Below are 25629 nucleotides of genomic sequence, written 5' to 3'. Positions count from 1 at the left end.
GGGTGAGAGCGCAGGGACTGGCTGGGTGAGAGCACAGGGACAGGCTGGGTGTGGTAGGAGTTAGCTGGGTGAGAGTGCAGGGACAGGCTGGGTGTGGTGGGAGTTAGCTGGGTGAGAGTGCAGGGACAGGCTGGGTGTGGTAGGAGTTAGCTGGGTGAGAGAGCAGGGACTGGCTGGATGAGAGCGCAGGGACTGGCTGGGTGAGAGCACAGGGAATGGCTCGGTGAAAGCGCAGGGACTGGCTGGGTGAGAGTGCAGGGACTGGCTGGGTGAGAGTGCAGGGACTGGCTGGATGAGAGCGCAGGGACTGGCTGGGTGAGAGCACAGGGAATGGCTCGGTGAAAGCGCAGGGACTGGCTGGGTGAGAGTGCAGGGACTGGCTGGGTGAGAGTGCAGGGACTGGCTGAGTGAGAGCGCACGGACTGGCTGGGTGAGAGTGCAGGGACTGGCCGGTGAGAGTGCAGGGACTGGCTGAGTGAGAGCGCAGGGACTGGCTGGGTGAGAGCGTAGGGAATGGCTGGGTGAGAGTGCAGGGACTGGCTGGGTGAGAGCGCACGGACTGGCTGGGTGAGAGCATAGGGACTGGCTGGGTGAGAGCATAGGGACTGGCTGGGTGAGAGCATAGGGACCTGGCTGGCTGTGGTAGGATTTGGCAGAGATTCCTTCTCCATCATTTGGGAGCAGGAACAAAGCAAAGTGAATGTCAGCAGTTGTCAGAAGTCTCAGCCTCTGGGGACCGGCTGCCTCCAAACATTTAAATAAAGGAAGCAAAATCCATAATTAGAGCAACAACTTGTTTATTTGACTTCCATGGCATCCTGTGAGCCGAGAGAGAGTGGAAATACCGTACATAGGGAGTAATTAATCCCAGCTCCAATGCATGGGGCGCACACATGTTATCCTGGTGTGTTTGGGGGTGTCTGACTATTAATAATTTCATCCCCCCTCATCACCAGCCTGCAGAATAAACCTCTCCTCTGTATCAAGCCTAGGAGAGAGATAATGTGCCAACCAATCAGCTTCTAACTGTCATGTTACAGGCTGAGCTAGAAAAATGACAGCAGCTGATTGGTTGGTACTTTATCTCTCTCCAAGCTTTGATAAATCTCCCCCATGTCCTTGGCCATATAATTGATCATTAGTAGCAGTATGTGTAAAGGCGCACATCCACTAGCAGATATTAATGGACGACTGAACGATAACGACATTGTTATCGTTCAGTCGTCCAATAATCGTGCATGAATCGGGCACTATTGGTGGGTACACACTGGGCGATATTACTGAGCGTCTGCACGATTACGACATCGGAATCGTGCGGTCGCTCAGTAATCGTGCACTTTTATGTCGGAAGTGACCACCAATGTGCACTCCCGCTGGTCGTTTCCGACATTGGCCCTCATTCAGAGCCGGACGCTCTGAGCAGAGCGCACGCTCTGAATGAGGGCCACCCTCCATAATTATGGAGCGTCCTCCTGGACGCTCGTATAGCTGTGGGTCACCACCCACAGCCTATACGAGCGTGCAGGTTGATGGCCGCGATGGTCTTGACCATCGCGACCATCGCCACTGCGAGCCGGAGCCTGCGGTTGAGTTTTTCAACCGCAAGGCCCGGAGTGATTTTGGCTCTATCAGAGCCAAAATCACTCCCACTGACATCACTAGTGATGTCAGTGGGCCGGCTTCTGACGGTAGGCGTTCCCTTGGGAACGCCTCCGTCAGGGAGGCACGCCCCCGGCACGCCCACCAAAGGGGGCGTGCTGTCAATCAACATCGACAGCACGCCTCCTTTGATCAGATACAACGAGCGAAGGAAAGTCCTTCGCTCGTCGCGTCTGGCGCATGCGCACGACGGAGCTCCCGCCGTCGTGCGCATGCGCAGTGCACAACATCGACCCACTTGCGAGCGGACAGCCGCTTGCGAGTGGGTCTGAATCAGGCCTATTGTCCATTGCCTGATGAACGACAGATTGGCATGTTCAGGAATGATGGAGGGTGCCTGCACTGAGCGACTGATCATTCAGTGCCGACACTACAGGGGATGAGGAACGACGGTACGATTAGGATGTCATAATCGGTCTTTCCTGATCGCCTAGTGTGTACGCACCTTAAAATGTCGGAAACGACCAGCGATGTGCCCTCCCGCTGATCGTTTCCGACATATCACCTGAACATGCCGATAACGACAGACTGACCATATTCAGGGATGAGGGAGGGTGCCTACAGTGAACGATATATCGCTCAGTGTAGGCACTGCACAGTTTAATGGACGACTGAACAATATCGTTATCGTACAACTGAACGATATCGTTATCGTTCAGTCCTTCACTAGTCGCCTAGTGGATGTGCCCCTTTATATAGGGATATATGTAGGTGTAAAGGATACAGTAATTATACAGTATGTACAGCTAGCACAGGGCCTGATTGCAGGCAGCCTAATTTATTACTATATACTACTACAAGTATCTGTTCAACGCGGAGATTTCGTGAGCAAGCAGATGCCAGCCATTGGCCTTCTATCCACAGCCGTGGCATGGTGCCTGCCTATCTGTACAGGAAGTGCATGGTACCTGCCTATCTGTACAGGAAGTGCATGGTACCTGCCTATCTGTACAGGAAGTGCATGGTGCCTGCCTATCTGTACAGGAAGTGCATGGTACCTGCCTATCTGTACAGGAAGTGCATGGTACCTGCCTATCTGTACAGGAAGTGCATGGTACCTACCTATCTGTACAGGAAGTGCATGGTACCTGCCTATCTGTACAGGAAGTGCATGGTACCTACCTATCTGTACAGGAAGTGCATGGTACCTGCCTATCTGTACAGGAAGTGCATGGTACCTGCCTATCTGTACAGGAAGTGCATCTATCTGTACAGGAAGTGCATGGTACTTGCCTATCTGTACAGGAAGTACATGTACCAGCCTATCTGTACAGGAAGTGCATGGTACCTGCCTATCTGGACAGGAAGTGCATGGTTTTGTTTATTAAAGCAGATTGCAACAATATTACATAAATATAAAAATTATATAATACACATATACATTGCACATTGTTGCATAATAAACAATAATTAATTACTTCATATAACCTCACACGTCACCTCACACCCTACTGTACCTCAACATATACAACCCATCCCACACTTCCTCCCGCTCACACTCCTAACCTGGCCCTTAAGTAGCAGAAACTTAAGTACAGCCATCTAGATATAAGTCATACATGCCTACTCTCCCAGGTGGGGGGCTGATGACGTGATTTGCTCTGAATCGCGCCATCATGACCCCGCCCGCTGCTTCACAGTGCTGAAAATCTTGGCATTGTGTAGCGGGAGCCTATGTGCCGATCTGTACAGGAAGTGCATGGTATGTGCCTGTCTGTACAGGAAGTGTATGGTATGTGCCTGTCTGTACAGGAAGTACCTGGTATGTGCCTGTCTGTACAGGAAGTGTGTGGTATGTGCCTATCTGCACAGGAAGTGTATGGTATGTGCCTATCTGTACAGGAAGTGTATAGTATGTGCCTGTCTGTACAGGAAGTGTATGGTATGTGCCTGTCTGTACAGGAAGTGTATGGTATGTGCCTGTCTGTACAGGAAGTGTATGGTATGTGCCTATCTGTACAGGAAGTGTATGGTATGTGCCTGTCTGTACAGGAAGTACCTGGTATGTGCCTGTCTGTACAGGAAGTGTATGGTATGTGCCTGTCTGTACAGGAAGTGTATGGTATGTGCCTGTCTGCACAGGAAGTGTATGGTATGTGCTTACCTGTACAGGAAGTGTATGGTATGTGCCTGTCTGCACAGGAAGTGTATGGTATGTGCTTACCTGTACAGGAAGTGTATGGTATGTGCCTGTCTGTACAGGAAGTGTATGGTATGTGCCTATCTGCACAGGAAGTGTATGGTATGTGCCTGTCTGTACGGGAAGTGTATGGTATGTGCCTATCTGTACAGGAAGTGTATGGCATGTGCCTGTCTGTACGGGAAGTGTATGGTATGTGCCTATCTGCACAGGAAGTGTATGGTATGTGCCTGTCTGTACAGGAAGTGTATGGTATGTGCCTGTCTGTGCAGGAAGTGTATGGTATGTGTCTATCTGTACAGGAAGTGTATGGTATGTGCCTGTCTGTACGGGAAGTGTATGGTGTGTGTCTATCTGTACAAGAAGTGTATGGTATGTGTCTATCTGTACTGGAAGTGTATGGTATGTGCCTGTCTGTACAGGAAGTGTATGGTATGTGCCTGTCTGTACAGGAAGTGTATGGTATGTGCCTATCTGTACAGGAAGTGTATGGTATGTGCCTGTCTGTACAGGAAGTGTATGGTATGTGCCTATCTGTACAGGAAGTGTGTGGTATGTGCCTGTCTGTACTGGAAGTGTATGGTATGTGCCTATCTGTACAGGAAGTGTGTGGTATGTGCCTGTCTGTACTGGAAGTGTATGGTATGTGCCTGTCTGTACTGGAAGTGTATGGTATGTGCCTATCTGTACAGGAAGTGTGTGGTATGTGCCTGTCTGTACTGGAAGTGTATGGTATGTGCCTGTCTGTACTGGAAGTGTATGGTATGTGCCTATCTGTACAGGAAGTGTGTGGTATGTGCCTGTCTGTACTGGAAGTGTATGGTATGTGCCTATCTGTACAGGAAGTGTGTGGTATGTGCCTGTCTGTACTGGAAGTGTATAGTATGTGCCTGTCTGTACTGGAAGTGTATGGTATGTGCCTATCTGTACAGGAAGTGTATGGTATGTGCCTGTCTGTACAGGAAGTGTATGGTATGTGCCTATCTGTACAGGAAGTGTATGGTATGTGCCTGTCTGTACAGGAAGTGTATGGTATGTGCCTGTCTGTACAGGAAGTGTATGGTATGTGTCTGTCTGTACAGGAAGTGTATGGTATGTGCCTATCTGTACAGGAAGTGTATGGTATGTGCCTATCTGTACAGGAAGTGTATGGTATGTGCCTATCTGTACAGGAAGTGTATGGTGTGTGCCTGTCTGTACTGGAAGTGTATGGTATGTGCTTACCTGAACAGAAAGATCATGACTGAGGGAGGAGGGAACTAGCAGGATTTTAGGGGACAATGTGTAATTGTTAGAGGTGACCGTAAATTAATAGTAATCAGCACTTTCCATTCTTTACTTTTTCCGATATTTCCAAAGTGCGAAACCCACAGAATGTTCTTCATGAGTATTTCCTAAAGTCTGCAGGTGCACATTCATCTCGCTATGTCCTGGGACGACCAATAGGTGCTTTTGCAGCAAAAGTAAACATGTTGAGTGTCCGTATATTACTCAGTTACGTCACAGAGCTATACAAAACCCACAAATGAAAGTCACGCGTGATAAGTGTATACACATAAAGAATAACACAAATCATTCAAGTCGCATCGACTTTCACACTTGGCCAATTTATCTACTGTCCAATATAAAAATAAATCTGCCATTCTCTCCGTGTGACATCTTTCATCTGTGACTGGTTTATAAAGGTCTCCCACTGTTCTTAGATAGAGTACGGGAGCTGCTGGATGGAATGAGGAACGTGTATGAGCCCGCTAGCCGGATAACTCATGCTGCGTATCCGTGCTTTTAGCGTGCACTTCATACCCAAGATTAGAGTGGATCAATTACTGAATCAATTCATAATTTCTGACACCAAGTGGTTTATTTTGTCAAATGGAGACAAAGATTTTCTATTAAACATGTATTATTTCTGAAATGGAAGAAAATAATCTTGAAGTTCCCGGAAGTTCCTTCCGCTATAACGTAACGCTCAGGTGTAAGCACACAGCTCATCTTCTACAGTGTGATCACCCCAATTTACAGGTTATCCTGCCGTGTACAGTACATGGTGACTGGGGGAAGTCAGGCCGTGGATTTGGTCCACGATTACGCTACAAGCCCTTCTCTAGATCGTATTTTGGGTAATTAGTGACTCCTACAGCTATTGTGTAACTGCAAATCCCAGCAAGCCTTGCCATCCTCTGATTTTAAGACTGATGTACATGCATTTGTTTTTGGGACTGATAAACATGGTGAGATGGATAAATACGTCTACACAAAACATAGACAGCTGTTTTTGTTCTATATCTGAACTCCCAAAACATTAAGGGTCTCATTCAGATCCGCTCGGAGGCGCTGAGCGCTCGCAAGCGGGTCGATGTTGAGGCCCTGCGCACGCGCAGCGGGCACACTGCGCGTTCGCAAGCCCCGGAGCGAGAGAGAAATTATCTCGCTCCGGGGCTCACTACAAAAGGGGCGGCTGTCGATGGTGTAGCCACCCCCCCACACCGTTTTGTAGGCGGGGCGGGTGGCTACACAAACGGAGGAACGCCTGCAGTTTGTGGGGCGGCCCCACTGACATCACGAGTGATGTCAGTGGTGAGCGTCCAGCTCTATTAGAGCCGAAAGCTCACTGGGGCTTGCGGCAGACGAGACCCTACCACAAGGGTCTCGTCGCAAGCCCCGATGGTTCGCGATGGTCTTGACCATCGTGACCATCAACCCGGCCGCTTGCTAAAGCTGTGGGTGGCTAAACCCCCTCCTCCGCCCTCCCACTACCGGCCCATTCATTATCTGCGGAACAGCCCACATTCCAATGAGCTCATGTATTGTTGTGTGATAATCCTACTCGGGATTCATAAATCAGGACAGTCCCACCATCATTGGGACTATTTGTAGGTAAGGAGTATTCTGGAGAATAATAATTCACTAGTAACCGGAATCATCACTAAGGGGTCTAGTTACTAAGCAGTGTTAGGAGACAGAGTGAAAAGTGATAAGGTACCAGCCAATCAGCTGCCAACTGTCATTTTTCAAACACAACCTGTGAGATGGCAGTTAGGAGCTGATTGGCTGGCACCTTATCACTTTTCACTCTTCACTTCTCCTACCAGTGCTTAGTAAATAGACCCCCTAAGACAGGAGCAGCATTCATAGGACCCCTGCTCCGAGTCAATGTCAGAATGGAAATAATGTATGAATGCTGCCTCCAAGGTTCCTAAAAGTGTTGTAGATTGATCTGACTATGATTGTCTGCTACAAGGAGAGGGGTCCAAACTGCCCCACTCCCAGAACCTTTACCCCAAACACTGACATAAAGGTGCATGAGAACAGGGGTAGGACACTGCCTTGTTATACTACCTTTTGTCAGAATAATCAACTAATCATCAAAACCACGGCTGGGCATCGCTTAGTGACGGGTATGTGCTCAAACCCTTCATATTGTGGTTAAAGGATACAGCCAAAGGGGATGTAGTTACCATCCCGGCGCACGCAATGCCGGCGGTCACTATCCCGGTTCCAGAATCCTGACGGCTGCGATCCCAAAGGTGAGTATTAGGATTAGTCATTAAGAGAAGGGTTAGGGTCAGGCTGTGGGAGGGAGGGGTTAGGGTCAGTCTGCCTGGGGGTAGGGTTAGGGTCAGGCTGCGGGGGGGTGAGGTTAGTGTCAGTCTGCGTGGGGTGGTGGGGTCAGGGTCAGGCTGCGAGGGGGTGGGGTTAGAGTCAGGCTGTAGGAGGGAGGGGTTAGGGTCAGTCTGCGGGGGTGTGGGCTCAGGGTCAGGCTGCGAGGGGGTGGGGTTATGGTCAGGCTGTGGGATGGAGGGGTCAGGCTCAGGCTGTGGGGGGGCAGGTCAGGGTTTGGCTGCGGGAGGTTAGGGTTAGGCTGCGAGAAGGCTGGGTTAAGGATAGGGTTAGATTACTTACCCACATGCATCGGGTACCCACCATCGGGATTACTCTGCCGGAATTCTGACCGCCGGGATGGCATAGCCAACCCAGATAAAGTAATAGGGGGGTTTAATTCACTATAACAGATAGAAAGTACCATAAGGAAGTTTCTGTACCACTACACCAAACGCCAGCCCCCACCAATCACGTGGTGCCATTCTAATCCCATTCCGGAGACAGGAAATAAAATATCCAGCTGCCCCCATACTGGTAATCACATACACCCGTCTCGCTATATCCCCGGCACCAACCAAAGCACCATAAGAAGAACTTTCCATTCCAATGACCAGACTAACATGGCATTCTGGAGAAACACTCTGAGGATAGTCCATGGCAGACTGGGAAGCACTCTGAGGATAGTCCATGGCAGACTGGGAAAACACTCTGAGGATAGTCCATGGCAGACTGGGAAACACTCTGAGGATAGTCCATGGCAGACTGGGAAATCTGAGGATAGTCCATGGCAGTCTGGGAAATCTGAGCATAGTCCATGGCAGAATGAGAAATCTGAGGATAGTCCATGGCAGACTGGGAAATCTGAGGATAGTCCATGGCAGACAGGGAAATCTGAGGATAGTCCATGGCAGACTGGGAAAACACTCTGAGGATAGTCCATCGCAGTCTGGGAAAACACTCTGAGGATAGTCCATGGCAGACTGGGAAAACACTCTGAGGATAGTCCATGGCAGACTGGGAAATCTGAGGATAGTCCATGGCAGACTGGATTAAAACAATTGTATCCACCATTCTCACAAATCCCCAATTGTTATGCTCTATATGTGACCCTGTATGTAGGAGATGCCTGCCCAGGAATTGCAGCCATCTTATCTTCAGTGGCCCTGATACCCCCCATCTCATCACACCCATAAGGCCCTGATACCCCCGTCTCATCACACCCATAAGGCCCTGATTCCCCCATCTCATCACACCCATAAGGCCCTGATACCCCCCCGTCTCATCACACCCATAAGGCCCTGATTCCCCCATCTCATCACACCCATAAGGCCCTGATTCCCCATCTCATCACACCCATAAGGCCCTGATACCCCATCTCATCACACCCATAAGGCCCTGATACCCCCCATCTCTTCACACCCATAAGGCCCGGATACCCCCCATCTCTTCACACCCATAAGGCCCTGATACCCCATCTCATCACACCCATAAGGCCCTGATACCCCCCATCTCATCACACCCATAAGGCCCTGATACCCCCGTCTCATCACACCCATAAGGCCCTGATTCCCCCATCTCATCACACCCATAAGGCCCTGATTCCCCATCTCATCACACCCATAAGGCCCTGATACCCCATCTCATCACACCCATAAGGCCCTGATACCCCCCCATCTCTTCACACCCATAAGGCCCTGATACCCCCCATCTCTTCACACCCATAAGGCCCTGATACGCCCCATCTCTTCACACCCATAAGGCCCTGATACCCCATCTCGTCACACCCATAAGGCCATGATACCCCCATCTAATCACACCCATAAGGCCCTGATACCCCCATCTCATCACACCCATAAGGCCCTGATACCCCATCTCATCACACCCATAAGGCCCTGATACCCCATCTCATCACACCCATAAGGCCCTGATACCCCCCATCTCATCACACCCATAAGGTCCTGATACCCCATCTCATCACACCCATAAGGCCCTGATACCCCATCTCATCACACCCATAAGGCCCTGATACCCCATCTCGTCACACCCATAAGGCCCTGATACCCCATCTCATCACACCCATAAGATTTGTGATTACCAGATTAGTCACATACATGGCTGGCTCCATACTGTCATCTGAACCCAACTCTAAGTGCCTCTTCATACTGTGTAACTATAAATCCCATGTACATATAGACAACAAACCGCTCACTGACCGTCTCCATCTAGCTAAACGTGTAACCTACATAGAATCATCCCATTTACTATCCTCCCCAGCTCCAACCACTACCAATACCAACCTACCAGCCACTAACTAGTCCCCGGGGACTTACTGCCACCTTCCCCGTCCCATCGCTCCATCCCTGCAGTCAGATCATACATTAGACACAAATGGACCTCTTAGACTGGACAGTATGTAGGTGGAACGGACATTTGCAGACAGTCTCCCGGCCTGCTACTGAATTGCCTCAGTGTATGAACATCTAACAGCACTGCCTGGAGGTAATTAAATTAATCCATCACCTCTCTATAAATAGCAGTGTTGTTTTGTAGATGTATATTGTAGTAAAAACCTTGTGCAGAGTCCGTACCTTTCCTACGTTTTCCTTGCTTGTACATTTGTATGTACTTGGATATTTTGCAATCATTGACCTGTCCCTTCCGCCCACCTCATGCAGCAGAATCCATTCAAGGGGGCCTGGGGCCTAGTTTTGGAACCCCCATTTGTCACTGCAATGTGTTGGTGTCCTTCCCTCAGGATCCTCACCATTACCTGTGGAAAATGCCACTTACACCGGTCCTGCGCCAGACGTGGTAGAAATGCAGATTTCACCATGGTATCACTGTCCTTCTTCATATGTGTGTCTTCCCGCACAGGCACCATTTATCGGGCTTATCGTTAGACAAACTGATTTGTTTTACACATCCGGGACCTGATTCAGAGATTCGCTCAGTTCCGCCTGTGTACGGATCTCGTGACTTTTAGCAGACTTTGCTTGCGCCCGGCCTACCTACGCCACTTAGCAATTACAGCCGGCCATTGAGAGTCATGGGCACCTCAGCCATGGATCTTCACTGGCCTCCGAGTGGGTGTAATTGGACGGGGCCACGTTCGCGTGTAGGATAAGTATTAAATGGGCATGCCGCGGGAATATAGACGTAATTAGTCTCCTGGTCCATGGATAGTGCTGGGGTAAATGCACGCGGCTGCGTTCACCAGGGCCTGGATCGCGGCTGTACGGTCGCATAGAGCTGGCCGACTCTGAATACAGAAGGAGATTTACATTTATTTATAGGCGTGTAAAGTGGCCCATGGTGTGTGTAACAGGGTGTTGGGTTAATCAGTGGGGGCTGGTAGCAGCACAGCAGTGGCAGCATAAGGGGAACAAAGTGCCGTTATCTGCCCATCTCTATTAGTCTGTGCCATTAGGGATACAGGGGATAATCCATATTTCTATGCTGGAGTGCATTTGCAATTACATAGAGTCAGACTAAATGCCAACTATTTCCTAGCAGGGGATTTAAGGGCCTATTTAGTATTTATTGGTTTAACCTGATTATTAACAAATTAATTTGCCGGGACAGCGCATCTGAAACTAGGCAGTCCCAGCTGAGTTCTATCCCCATGGTGGAGCCATTCGTTACTACAGCGGCTAAAGACTTTACTTCCTAGATGCCCGGCAGGACGTTTCTGTGCATGGGCGGCCATTGGGTACAGAAAATCCCTCTTCTGTCCTCTAACGGGGCCGAAATCTGAGATGCAAAGCTTTTCCGAGCTTGCTAAATTGCTAAAGTGAAGACCGCAGTCACCGCTTAATTTTCATATGAAATAGGCACCGTATTCACTAAGGGAAGGTCGCCCCCAAAGGATTCTAATCCTACTTTTATCGTTCATTTCGGCAAAGATTTAAGACAAGTTACTAATAAGATGTGTTGACATATTTGAGTTTATTGCATATTACATTTGTGTATTATGGATCTGAACAATGGGGCTCATTCAGCAAGAATCACAACTGCGGTTACGCACGCAATCGGGCAATTGTTGCGTTCTGTGCATGCATATGTATCATATTGTGTGTGCGCGAACCAGCGACTACGCAGACCCATCACAGAGCGCTTGACAGGAAGTGCCGTTTGTGGGTTGTGATGGGGGGGGGTGGTTGGCGAAACGCAGGTGTGCTAGTGCGCTCGAACGCCCTTGCAGGAACGTGCATAAATTATCCACTGTCGTACGCAGCTCGAGTACTCACTGCGAAAAAATAAATAAATTTGGACCGAAATTTCAGCGGTCGTTTTTCACCAAAGTACGCAACTTGCAAACATTTTTGCCGCTAAAATATCATTAAGGGGGCTGTCCAAAGGGTTCTGTAAGAAATCCCCACATTTTTACCCAAAAATAGGGATTTTGCACATTTTTCCTCATTTCTCAAAATGGAGAAAAGTTTTCGCCATTTTTACATGAAAAATCGGAGATAACTTATCGCCGAAAAATCGGGTGCGATAATATCGCCGCTTATTGAATAGCGAAATTATGGTAGTGAAACGCGCCGTGACATCAGGGGGCCTGTGTGAGTAGTAGAGGGGTGTGGCCATGCTAATAAGCACTAGACCGTGAGGACTGCCCCATCTCCCTGTACTGAGGGCGCAGTGACCGTTACACTGCCGCACTCACCGCTGGCAGATACTTGCGGCACCCATTGGCCTTGCCATGCTCAGCGGTGTGAATGAGTCATATCTCCTGGGCAGATCAGAGCAATGCAGTCCTGGTGGGGACAGAGAGACCGCACATAGGGACTGTCCCGCCTCAGGGTGGTTGGGAGGTATGTGATAGGCAATGGGGCCAAGCGAGCTTAGTAAATAGGGACCAGACCCCATAGAAACCTGTAGAAGTAGGTTGTAGCTGCTTTCGGCAATGGACTGGGAGATACTTAATATATACGGGTATTCCCTGAAAATGAGGCTATGCCACAAATCTCTAATGATAAATAGGCCCCTCAGCCTGATCTGCATGGAGATGGCGTCCGCCTCAGTCCCCAGTCTAAGGAATCCGCCGACATTGTTGCTCTAAGCCCGGCCACGTCGTCTCACCGGCTGAAAAGCCTGTGAACTTGAAAGACGGCGCCATGAAAGGCCTGCGGTGGAAGGGATTAGGCTGCCCTGGCAGAATGCGGGCGGCTGATGTGACTCCCCCCCCCCCATTCAGAGAGAGCGTCCCCCAGCCCAGCGCGCTCAGGACGACTATTTGTATGTTGATTGTGAACTTGGCTGTGAATGTCGGCGTGTGACACAGACTCCGCAGTCCCTCCCGTACACCCACAGATCTCAGACACTTTGTTACATTCCAGCCTGCCCTTTGAAGGCACAATTCCCTTTCATGCCCGTCTTTGATAAAGGAGTATGTCAGAGGCTTTCTCATGTTGTCATTGATTGAGCTTTGACTATTGTCTCCCTTTTTTAACCCTTTAAATATGACCAAACAACCTCCTATTCTACCCCGGGAAACGCTCTAACGCTCGGTTCCTTTCATAAGGATGCAAAGACTGTACAGACGGATTAGACACTTTGGTTACCCCCTTGTCTACACTGCCGCTAACTATAACACACAGCCACCGGGATACAATGTAGCTCGTATATGTCACCGGCTACAGTAGCTTTACCTACAAGAAGCCGCACAGGATAAATACTCTGTAACTGGTTATTTTTACATCCTAAATCCCATCCAGCGATTATTGAAGCCTTCTCGTACTTATGTATTCTGCTGCTGCTGCTGCTGCTGGGGTTTTGTAATAAATAAAAGTGCCAGAGGTTACATGTGAGTGTACATTAGTCCAGGTGAGCTGCGGGGAAGCGTGGAGGAGGCCAGTGAGCAGGGGCCGCATTGCCCTGGTGCCCTTGTGTGTTTCTGAATGATGCAATCATTTACTGTATTACATTTACATGCATTGTGCCGACAGTATGTGTCTAATATGTATTTGAGAGATACTGTACGCATGTAATAGTGTGGGGGTGATTTATTAGGGTGCGGTATGACTAGTCGGCATTCTCTTGTCTTGACACAGGAAGGGATAATGTTTATAGGCCTGAGTAATGACAGGTCACGCGGTCATCTCCGTACACCTGGCGCAGTCCGATTCATACGCTCCGAAAATTCTGCGGTTTGTCGTTATCACAAATTGAAACAGTTTCCCCTCCACAGGCTGCAGCATCCATGTGCCGGGGGGCTATACCCTGAGGGAACCCGATATGCACACAGCAAAGTCACCTGCGCAGGCCGCCTTACATTACCTGGAAACGTGCGACACAGGCATCAGCCTTACCGGCCTGATTATCGTATAAGGGCCGGATTAATGGCTAATTCCACTCAAAATAGAAATTACAGTGAGGGGGAAATTCTATAAATGAAATGGAATATTGCTGGGGTTTGGTCTCCCCCTTATCCATCGGGTGTGTAGTTGTCTGACGCAGTCTGGCGGTGCCGTTCCCACTAATACAGAAGCAGGTTCTTTCCAGCACTGCGGCCTAATGGCGGGTCACAACAGGGAACGGGAGGAGGATACCGCACACTAAGGGGCCTATTTAGCATTAAATATTTGCAGCATATTCCCTGAAAACACATGTTTTTGGGGGATACCCACAAATATTTTGTGACACCCCCCCCCCCCAGATTTATTGTGGAAGGATTTCAGCAGATATCACCGACATCCGTCCATTTCCGACAGCAACCGTAACCCCTATAGGTTTCTATGGAGGATGCGATGCTGTCAGATTTACCTGCAGCTTACACCATCTGATGGCGCTGTGATGCTGTAGCCTGTGTTTTTTGTGTAAAATTATCCTGGCAGTGGCCACCATGTTTGCGTCGTCTGTAGGCAGGAGTCCAGCATAGGAGTGAAGAGGCGGTCTCCTCAGAGCGGGATCGGTATGTAATACCGCCGGACAGGGAATTAAGGTATTACAAACCCTTCCCCCCCTCAAACCTAACCTAACCCCTAGTGCCTAACCGTAACCCCCCTCTAAGTGCCTGAACCTAACCCATACTTGCCTACTTTTGAAAAAGCTTTTCAGGGAGATTGTGTAAGCACCACCTATGAGCGTGGGGGTAAAGTGGACAGTACTGCTACATCTGAGAGGCGTGTCATAACATTGACTTACATCCAAATGTAAATGAGCCCCAAAGCAGTTAGTAAGATCTATTTGTTGATTAAAACACAGTGATACTGTTCAGAAAATGCATAGGGATCATTGGCCCTCATTCAGAGCCGTTCGCTATTTGCGTTCGTTCGTTCAAAAACAAGGGGTGGCTATTCAAATGATCCGTTCGCAAATTGCAGTCTGTTCACACCTCTAAGTCTGAACGAACGAGCAAAACATACGCTCGTTTATTTGTTAAAAACGTCCCCTGGCCGCTCGCACCATACGTCATGTCCGCTATTTATTAGATTAATCGAGTACATCGACCAGCGTATGAACTGCTCGCTATTCTTGTGGTTGGTTTTTTCAACCGCTATTTTGCGAGCAGTTCTGAGTTAAAAAAAACCAAGTGACGTGGTCATTGACGCTGCTGTATTAATTATGCACACCCATAAAACGCCCGTTTTGACCTTTAAGCACGCCTGCGATCGGATCTCCACTCCCCGTTTTCAAGCACCTTCCCCTGTTACCACCCACATACGCCTCATTCTGTCACTCAAAATAGCAGGCCCTCGCTATATTGCGTACAAATGATTTTCGGCCGCACTGACTGGTTCGCGCATGCGTACTAAAAACCGTACGCATGCGCAGATGTGCGAACATCACTCGGAACGAGCGTACTGCCGCTAGCGAGTGGCTCTGAATGAGGGCCCTTGTGCCTTATAATAACCTGTGCAGGCAAATTATACGAATGATCCCATTTGAATGTATATATCTGGATTTTTTTATATATAACAGTGTCATAATGGGGGTAAGGATGAAATGAGGGAGATTACTAGACTCTTCAGGGAGACAGGGAGATTGCTACTATTTCAGGGAGTCTCCCTGACAATGAGGGAGAGTTGGCAAGTATGACCTAACCCCCCATCCCTGCAGCCTAAACCTAACCCTTCCGGGGGGGTGCCTGACCCTAAGTCCCCCCCCCCCGGGAGCCCCTAACCTCTCCCACACCCGCAGACCTTCGTTCAGTATGCCGGGCGTTGAGCTTCCGGTGTAGGGATTATGATAGGCATCAGGATTTCGACGCCTATCATTAGTCTCTCGTGGGGATTACAAAGTTGGGAAGCCGACGGTCGGCATTTCGACCGTCGGCTTCCTGACGTCATACCCTGTGATCACATGACACGGACGCGTTCCTTTCCATCTTCCCTGCAGGTACTACATCATACATTCCTGTTCTATCATTGGAAATGCGATTATTTATAATCGGACCCCTAAGTAAGAGATCATTCATGATGGCGTATAGCGTGCAGAACCCCACCCTATCTCCTACGGCGACTGGACTTACCGTTTAGAGACTGATAGGCTTATATATCTGCACATGCTCTGGCAAATCTATTATAAAAATAACATATATAAAATTCTGAGGGGTAACACAGAGCTTTTGGACAGGACAGATTAAATCCGGGATCTGCGGCGATTTCCTGGCATGGCCCACCCACTCACCTGGGGGAGCGGGAGCCGTACGGGACACCCAGGCGCAGTGTGCAGAGCAGGAACAGGCCTCTTTTCATACGTCTAGTATGACTCCCCTGCTCGCAGGTCATTACACAGCACCAGGGCTGGCATGTTCTGCTGCTGGTAAAGTGCACTTTCTTCATTTAATTTCCTCACCCTCAGCAGTTTGGTTGCACACACTGGAGCCCGTTGTGAGGGGTCCGGGGCTGCGGTTTGCAGGGCCCACAGAATGTTAATGAGCAGAGCCATGGCCCAACACAAATCAGCTAAAGTCTCTGCCCGGTCTCTCAGCTTTTCCCATTAAGACCTGTTAGTGGCAGGGGAGCATATATGTGTATGGGGAGGGGGGCTCCTGACCGCAGGCCCCTGAGACAACACCAGGGGATCTGCTACACTCAGCCGCTCTGTTCCAGGCTGGCCTGTGCCCCGTGCAGCTGCCGTGTGTGTGTGACAGATCTGTCCCAGGCAATCACCTTCCACTTACTCACATTTCTCTGCAGTAAATGTGCGATTTTATTTTCCTCCACTGAACCTATAGGCCGCGGAATTGTTGCTGGGCGCCCGCTTCTCACATCAGCTACCGGCTCCCTCTCCCGCAGAGGTGATGGAGATATGTACTTAGCGACACTTTGCTGCTGTGGCATCTAAGCACATTGGGTGCAGCACTATTTATATGGGCATCTGTGTACCACAGTCACCAATAAAACTGAACCGATTTTCATGAAAACTGCATTATTGTGTAGTGGAGACTCCTAGCAATAACCTGCACTTTGTTACATAGCAGTCTGTGCACAGGGCACACAGTGACATTGGTGTGAGTGGTGGGTGAATAGGAGAGGTTACATAGCAGCCTGTGCAGAGGGCACACAGTGACATTGGTGTGAGAGGTGGGTGAATAGGAGAGGTTACATAGCAGTCTGTGCACAGGGCACACAGTGACATTGGTGTGAGAGGTGGGTGAATAGGAGAGGTTACATAGCAGTCTGTGCACAGGGCACACAGTGACATCGGTGTGAGAGGTGGGTGAATAGGAGAGGTTACACAGCAGTCTGTGCAGAGGGCACACAGTAACATTGGTGTGAGTGGTGGGTGAATAGGAGAGGTTACTTAGCAGTCTGTGCACAGGGCACACGGTGACATTGGTGTGAGAGGTGGGTGAATAGGAGAGGTTACATAGCAGTCTGTGCACAGGGCACACGGTGACATTGGTGTGAGTGGTGGGTGAATAGGATAGGTTACATAGCAGTCTGTGCACAGGGCACACAGTGACATTGGTGTGAGAGGTGGGTGAATAGGAGAGGTTACATAGCAGTCTGTGCACAGGACACACAGTGACATTGGTGTGAGTGGTGGGTGAATAGGAGAGGTTACATAGCAGTCTGTGCACAGGGCACACAGTGACATTCGTGTGAGAGGTGGGTGAATAGTAGAGGTTACATAGCAGTCTGTGCACAGGACACACAGTGACATTGGTGTGAGTGGTGGGTGAATAGGAGAGGTTACATAGCAGCCTGTGCACAGGGCACACAGTGACATTGGTGTGAGTGGTGGGTGAATAGGAGAGGTTACATAGCAGTCTGTGCACAGGGCACACAGTGACATTGGTGTGAGTGGTGGGTGAATAGGAGAGGTTACATAGCAGTCTGTGCACAGGACATACAGTGACATTGGTGTGAGTGGTGGGTGAATAGGAGAGGTTACATAGCAGTCTGTGCACAGGGCACACAGTGATATTGGTGTGAGAGGTGGGAGAATAGGAGAGGTTACATAGCAGTTTGTGCACAGGGCACACAGTGACATTGGTGTGAGTGGTGAGTGAATAGGAGAGGTTACATAGCAGTCTGTGCACAGGGCACACAGTGACATTGGTGTGAGAGGAGGGTGAATAGTAGAGGTTACATAGCAGTGTGCACAGGGCACACAGTGACATTGGTGTGAGAGGTGGGTGAATAGTAGAGGTTACATAGCAGTCTGTGCACAGGGCACACAGTGACATTGGTGTGAGAGGTGGGTGAATAGTAGAGGTTACATAGCAGTCTGTGCACAGGGCACACAGTGACATTGGTGTGAGAGGTGGGTGAATAGGAGAGGTTACATAGCAGTCTGTGCACAGGGCACAGAGTGACATTGGTGTGAGAGGTGGGTGAATAGTAGAGGTTACATAGCAGTCTGTGCACAGGACACACAGTGACATTGGTGTGAGTGGTGGGTGAATAGGAGAGGTTACATAGCAGCCTGTGCACAGGGCACACAGTGACATTGGTGTGAGTGGTGGGTGAATAGGAGAGGTTACATAGCAGTCTGTGCACAGGGCACACAGTGACATTGGTGTGAGTGATGGATGAATAGGAGAGGTTACATAGCAGTCTGTGCACAGGGCACACAGTGACGTTGGTGTGAGTGGTGGGTGAATAGGAGAGGTTACATAGCAGTCTGAGCACAGGGCACACAGTGACATTGGTGTGAGTGGTGGGTGAATAGGAGAGGTTACATAGCAGTCTGTGCACAGGGCACACAGTGACATAGGTGTGAGTGGTGGGTGAATAGGAGAGGTTACATAGCAGTCTGTGCACAGGGCACACAGTGACATAGGTGTGAGTGGTGGGTGAATAGGATAGGCTACATAGCAGTCTGTGCAAAGGGCACACAGTGACGTTGGTGTGAGTGGTGGGTGAATAGGAGAGGTTACATAGCAGTCTGTGCACAGGGCACACAGTGACGTTGGTGTGAGTGGTGGGTGAATAGGAGAGGTTACATAGCAGTCTGAGCACAGGGCACACAGTGACATTGGTGTGAGTGGTGGGTGAATAGGAGAGGTTACATAGCAGTCTGTGCACAGGGCACACAGTGACATAGGTGTGAGTGGTGGGTGAATAGGATAGGCTACATAGCAGTCTGTGCAAAGGGCACACGGTGACATTGGTGTGAGTGGTGGGTGAATAGGATAGGTTACATAGCAGTCTGTGCACAGGGCACACAGTGACATTGGTGTGAGAGGTGGGTGAATAGGAGAGGTTACATAGCAGTCTGTGCACAGGACACACAGTGACATTGGTGTGAGTGGTGGGTGAATAGGAGAGGTTACATAGCAGTCTGTGCACAGGGCACACAGTGACATTCGTGTGAGAGGTGGGTGAATAGTAGAGGTTACATAGCAGTCTGTGCACAGGACACACAGTGACATTGGTGTGAGTGGTGGGTGAATAGGAGAGGTTACATAGCAGCCTGTGCACAGGGCACACAGTGACATTGGTGTGAGTGGTGGGTGAATAGGAGAGGTTGCATAGCAGTCTGTGCACAGGGCACACAGTGACATTGGTGTGAGTGGTGGGTGAATAGGAGAGGTTACATAGCAGTCTGTGCACAGGACATACAGTGACATTGGTGTGAGTGGTGGGTGAATAGGAGAGGTTACATAGCAGTCTGTGCACAGGGCACACAGTGATATTGGTGTGAGAGGTGGGAGAATAGGAGAGGTTACATAGCAGTTTGTGCACAGGGCACACAGTGACATTGGTGTGAGTGGTGAGTGAATAGGAGAGGTTACATAGCAGTCTGTGCACAGGGCACACAGTGACATTGGTGTGAGAGGAGGGTGAATAGTAGAGGTTACATAGCAGTGTGCACAGGGCACACAGTGACATTGGTGTGAGAGGTGGGTGAATAGTAGAGGTTACATAGCAGTCTGTGCACAGGGCACACAGTGACATTGGTGTGAGAGGTGGGTGAATAGGAGAGGTTACATAGCAGTCTGTGCACAGGGCACAGAGTGACATTGGTGTGAGAGGTGGGTGAATAGTAGAGGTTACATAGCAGTCTGTGCACAGGACACACAGTGACATTGGTGTGAGTGGTGGGTGAATAGGAGAGGTTACATAGCAGCCTGTGCACAGGGCACACAGTGACATTGGTGTGAGTGGTGGGTGAATAGGAGAGGTTACATAGCAGTCTGTGCACAGGGCACACAGTGACATTGGTGTGAGTGATGGATGAATAGGAGAGGTTACATAGCAGTCTGTGCACAGGGCACACAGTGACGTTGGTGTGAGTGGTGGGTGAATAGGAGAGGTTACATAGCAGTCTGAGCACAGGGCACACAGTGACATTGGTGTGAGTGGTGGGTGAATAGGAGAGGTTACATAGCAGTCTGTGCACAGGGCACACAGTGACATAGGTGTGAGTGGTGGGTGAATAGGAGAGGTTACATAGCAGTCTGTGCACAGGGCACACAGTGACATAGGTGTGAGTGGTGGGTGAATAGGATAGGCTACATAGCAGTCTGTGCAAAGGGCACACAGTGACGTTGGTGTGAGTGGTGGGTGAATAGGAGAGGTTACATAGCAGTCTGTGCACAGGGCACACAGTGACGTTGGTGTGAGTGGTGGGTGAATAGGAGAGGTTACATAGCAGTCTGAGCACAGGGCACACAGTGACATTGGTGTGAGTGGTGGGTGAATAGGAGAGGTTACATAGCAGTCTGTGCACAGGGCACACAGTGACATAGGTGTGAGTGGTGGGTGAATAGGATGGGCTACATAGCAGTCTGTGCAAAGGGCACACAGTGACGTTGGTGTGAGTGGTGGGTGAATAGGAGAGGTTACATAGCAGTCTGTGCAGAGGGCACACGGTGACGTTGGTGTGAGTGGTGGGTGAAGGCACTGATGCCACCAGTCTGTATAGTTCTTCTGGTCACAATGGAAGTGGCTTCCTCTATCTGCAGGAGACATTTGGTGTAGCGCTGTCTGATGCAGAGGAGTAGCCTGTAGACAGGGTGCCCGGAGCACGTACATGCTGTCGCGCCCCCCTCAAGTGTTCCAGGGAGGAGGCGGGTCCATATGGGATTAAATAGGGATGTGCAGGCTCGGATAGGTTCGAATTTGCACGCCGAGTTCAGATTTTTCCTTCCAAAAAACGGGACTCAGGAAGAGAAAGACAAAAGTCCAGGAATGATGACGTTTTGCCTCTTTCTTAGTCTCGTTTTTGGAGGGAAAAATCCGAACTCGGCGTGCAAATTCGAACCTATCCGAGCCTGCACATCCCTAGATTAAAGTAAAGAAAAATGAAAATAAAGATTAGGGGCAGCCCCCTGTAGTGGTGCCCATATGTAGTAGTGCCCTTATGTACTGCCCCTTGTAGTTTTGCCCTTATTCAGTGCCCCCTGTGTAGGTGCCCATATGCAGTGCCCCCTGTGTAGGTTCTCAAATGCAGAGCCCCCAGTAGTGCCCCTGTAGTTCTGCCTCCCCCCCAGTACTTACCTGATCCATCGCGGCCGTCGATCCAGCAGGCGCGGGCTGCGCCAGCTCTTCAGTGCGCGGGTGATGTCATGACGTCACCCGCGCACTGCATTACTGGGAACGCTGGCCTCTGAAGCGATCGGAGGCCAGCACTCACAGTTCAATGCTGGCACCCGGCAGGCTGTCAGCTAAGACAGCTGCCGGGTACACAGCAGCGTGCGGCACCTCCGGACAGCTGCGGCACCTGGAGCTTGCGCTCCACTGGAGTCGCCCTCCCTACGCCCCTGGTCTGATGCTAAGATGAAAGCGGGAGTAGTGATACCAGAGTTCACATCAGTGATAAATACACCTGAGTTGGCAGCTTGGATGCCTTTGTGTTAGTGGTGAAGAACTTTCTTGGAAATAACAGATAATGGGCAGGATGCATGGTACATGGCACTCGCAATGTGATGCATTCCGCCGGTCATCGCATGCATGCCCCCCCAATGTAAAATCGTTCAGACGCCCCTGAATATGTTCATTTAATGTGTAAACCTAGTTTAGATGTAACCCAAACGGTGTGTTTGATCATTATTAATGTTTAAGTAAAATAATGCGGCTTCAGTTTCATTTGTGTAACATAGCAAACACTGTATAAAACATATCTGTGTAACAAATCAAACACTGTATAAAACATATCTGTGTAACATAGCAAACACTGTATAAAACATATCTGTGTAACAAATCAAACACTGTATAAAACATGTACAATGTAAACGTCGGTAATGTCTATAACGTGACATCCTGAAGTGATAGGTACATTTAGATTTCAGATTTGGAATCGACGCACCCATATTAGCCTACAACAGCAAGTAGCAAAAATGTTGTTTTCCAGTTTTATTTAAGTGCAAAAAATGTATATGATCAAAGTAGCGACCCGCCCTGGCTGCGCACTAGAGCGATTTTACATTTATGGCGATAGTCTTATAAGGCTGCGTACACACCTATAGATATATCTGTGCAATCCGTCTGGGGGGGGGAAGGAAAATCTGATCCATTTTTTTTACGTCGTTGCCTGCGCCAGGCCGCCAAAACGGTTGCGGCACACCATGCGTAGTGCAACTTGTGCGCAGAACTGCTGCTGGAGTCCGAAATTGACACTGAGTCAGGCCTGAATGTTATTACACAAGCTGTCCGCATTCAGCAGATTCCTGCTGACAAAGTGACAGCGCCTTGATTAATAGGCCCCTTAGATTGATTACTGTCAGTGTGACATTAGCAATGGGCCTGGTCAGCAGTCTACCCTGAGCCTGATACTTACACATCACATTTATTTCCTCTGTGCTCGCTCTCATTAACCTTTGGAACATTTTGCCCCTATGTACTACTCTCCACTCATCCTTCTTCATCTTTCCTTCTGTCCGCAGAAGCAAGGCCAAAATCCCACACGTTCGTCTCAGAATCTGGAACGTTAGACCGCACCCAGACTCAGCGCGCAGGTCGCAGCCCGCAAAGAGGTAAGGAACCATTTCAGGTTTACTAACAAGTCACCGACCGCACTGTTTTTTACTTACTCTGAGCAGGATGGCTGCTAGGTTCTATATTATTGATTAGACCTCGACATTTATGGACATTTATTTTAGGTTTTTTTTAAATTAAAATGTAAATGTTGGCAAAAGTGCCCTTGTCACATCGCAGCGATGGGCGCAATCTTGTGCATAACAAAATGTCAAACCTGTTATATTACTAGGAATGTATAGACTGCATTCTGAATTTGGTTTATAAATGTATATATTTATTAACAGTTTATTATACAGCGCAGGATATTCCGTTGCGATCGCCAACTCCTCTGTAAGGAAAATAGGGCCTGATTCACAGTCTGTTTGCATTGACGCAGCAGCAAAGCGAAAATTTCATAATGCCGCAGGAGGCATCTGAAGGCATTGCAGATCTGAGTATTGCGTCCAGAGACGCATCATCAGATCCCCATCAGGAAGACATTGGCCATCTGATTAGGCATAAGTATACTCAGAATGGTCACCGGAACTCCGGGCCTGATTCAGAGCTGGACGCTCTGACAAGAGCGCTCGCTGTGAATCAGGGCCGTCCTAGCTGAAAATGGAGCGGCCTCCTGGCCGCTCACATAGCTGTGGGTGACCACCCACAGCTTATGTGAGCGGCCAGAAAGATGGTCACGATGGTCAAGACCATCGCGACCTTCGGGCTTGCGACGAGACCCTTGTGGTAGGGTCTCATCTGCCGCAAGCCGGAGTGCTTTTGGCTCTATCAGAGCCAAAATCACTCCCACTGACATCACTAGTGATGTCAGTGGGGCCGGCCCCAGACGGTAGGCGTTCCCATGGGAACGCCTCCATCTGGGCAGCCACGCCCCCGGCACGCCCACCAAAGGGGGCGTGCTGTCACTCACCATCGACCCCGACCCGCCTACAAAACAGGGGCTGCTTATCAATATTCTGGATGGACGCGGGATCACCATAATGAAAAGGAATCATGTTATTTGTTATAATTTTATTATCTATATCCGTAAACATAGGTTCCCCCGATATAACAGTAAATCGTTCTGAAACTGTGATCGGTGCACACTGAAGGGCAGAGGCCGTGTGCGTTGCTGTATTTACTTTTCCCTGACCAGCAGTGATCGGGATACTAGAGGAGGAGCCGCGGGTGCAGAGGGGCGCCAAGGTACCCCTGAGGTTGGCGGTTGCCGGAAGATAATCTCCTAGCAACTGCGTATTGGGTATTTCTGACTGCTAGCATCAGGGGTTACCATCTCTGGGAAAGCCCAGCCTAATGGGGGCGCAGTTGATGCAACCACGCCAGGCAAGTGGTTAAGTCCCGTTTACAAAAAAAAAATTATATGTGCAATTCATTATGCAGCAAATGTGCCGATGGGAGGTTCTGCCGTTCTTAGAAAGCGTTTGGCAAAAATATGACTGAAACCGTTTTATATTAATCACAGGATCCGTTCTGAAAACGTAGCTGGTTTCTTGTTGTGGTCATTGTGAGGACTCAGCCGCCATCTGATCAGAGTATCGGGAGGTCGGGCACTTTACAGTAAATGTTAATCTACTCATAAGACGCGACCTCCCAATCCGACCGTTTGCGGGAACATTTTAAGCCGTTTATCGGCTATGGCTCCTGCATGCACACCTATATAGCCTTGTGCATATATTACTAAAGCTCGGGACACACCTACTCAATTATCGGTCCAATCAGTCAATATCGGGTGATCAGCCCGATAATTGTATAGGTGTGTACCGAGCTTTAGTAATAAATACACGAGATTGGAAGATGTTCAGAAGCACAGGGATTGTACTTGTCACACAGGTGGGGATTACAGGAGAACAGTGGGAATCCCAAGAGTAAAGGTGCATACACACGCAACGATTTTTTGAACGATTTAACTATAACAAAGTCGTCATCGTTCAATCGTTGAAAAATATCGTTCAGTTTCTGAGTTATAGCGATGAACGATTATCGTTCATGTGCGTTCCCGTTTGTAGTTCATTCTGACTGACCAACTGAACGATTTTCATTAAGGGAAGTTACAAAAATCGTTTGTACTTCAAAAAATCGTTCATTACACTTTAACAAATCTGACCGATAATCTGCCAGAAAATCGTTCATAAAATCGTTGGTAACAAAATCGTTGTGTGTGTATATGCAGCTTTAGTGTTATGAACTCACAATGTACATAAACCAAAACACTGATCAGAACCAGTTGCAGGTGCACAAAAAGGTTTATTTAACATAAGTACACGTAAATGCAGGTTTTTAAGTGAATCCCTTGCAGGCTGCATAATACAAGGACAAAACTCAGGGTATAGGGCCTGATTCAGAGCCGCTCGTAAGCGGCCGCTCGTTCGCTCCAAGCGATGTTTGCCCAACTGCGTATGCGTACAGATCGTTATACGCATGCGCGAACCAGTCAGTGCGGCCGAAATTCATGTCCTCGCAAAATAGCGAATGCCTGCTATTTTGAGTGACAGGAGGAGGCGTATGTGGGTGGTAACAGGGGAAGGTGCTTGAAAACGGGGAGTGGAGATCCGAACGCAGGCGTGCTTAAAGGTCAAAACGGGCGTTTTATGGGTGTGCATAATTAATACAGCAGCATCATTGACCACGTCCCTGGGTTATTTTATAGCCAGAACTGCTCGCAAGATTGCGGTAGCAAAAACCAACCACAAGAATTGCGAGCAGTTCATACGCTGGTCGATGTACTCGATTAATCTAATAAATAGCGGACATGACGTAGGATGCGAGCGGCCAGGGGGCGTAGTTTCCCAAAAAACGACCGCAAGTTTTGTTCGCTCGTTCAGACCTAGAGGCGTGAACAGACCGCAAACA

The 25629-nt window shown here is 49.2% G+C and overlaps 1 protein-coding gene across 3 annotated transcripts in view; it reads left to right on the top strand.

Moving 5' to 3' along the window:
• The window catches only part of CNTFR (ciliary neurotrophic factor receptor), an 822875-nt gene that overhangs the window by 437893 nt on the left and 359353 nt on the right, over window positions 1-25629 (top strand). For all 3 annotated transcript variants that reach the window (XM_088458405.1, XM_088458403.1, XM_088458404.1), the window contains one exon: window positions 22689-22778. In XM_088458405.1, coding sequence (XP_088314531.1) covers window positions 22689-22778 — 90 coding nt within the window. The remainder of the gene's footprint in view (window positions 1-22688; window positions 22779-25629) is intronic.

This window comes from Taudactylus pleione, unplaced genomic scaffold, assembly GCF_031769625.1.
Source record: "Taudactylus pleione unplaced genomic scaffold, aTauple2 ptg000830l, whole genome shotgun sequence".
Classification (NCBI taxonomy): Eukaryota; Metazoa; Chordata; class Amphibia; order Anura; family Myobatrachidae; genus Taudactylus; species Taudactylus pleione.
Note: the sequence above shows the minus strand (reverse complement) of the source record. Positions and strands in the feature narration are given on the sequence as shown.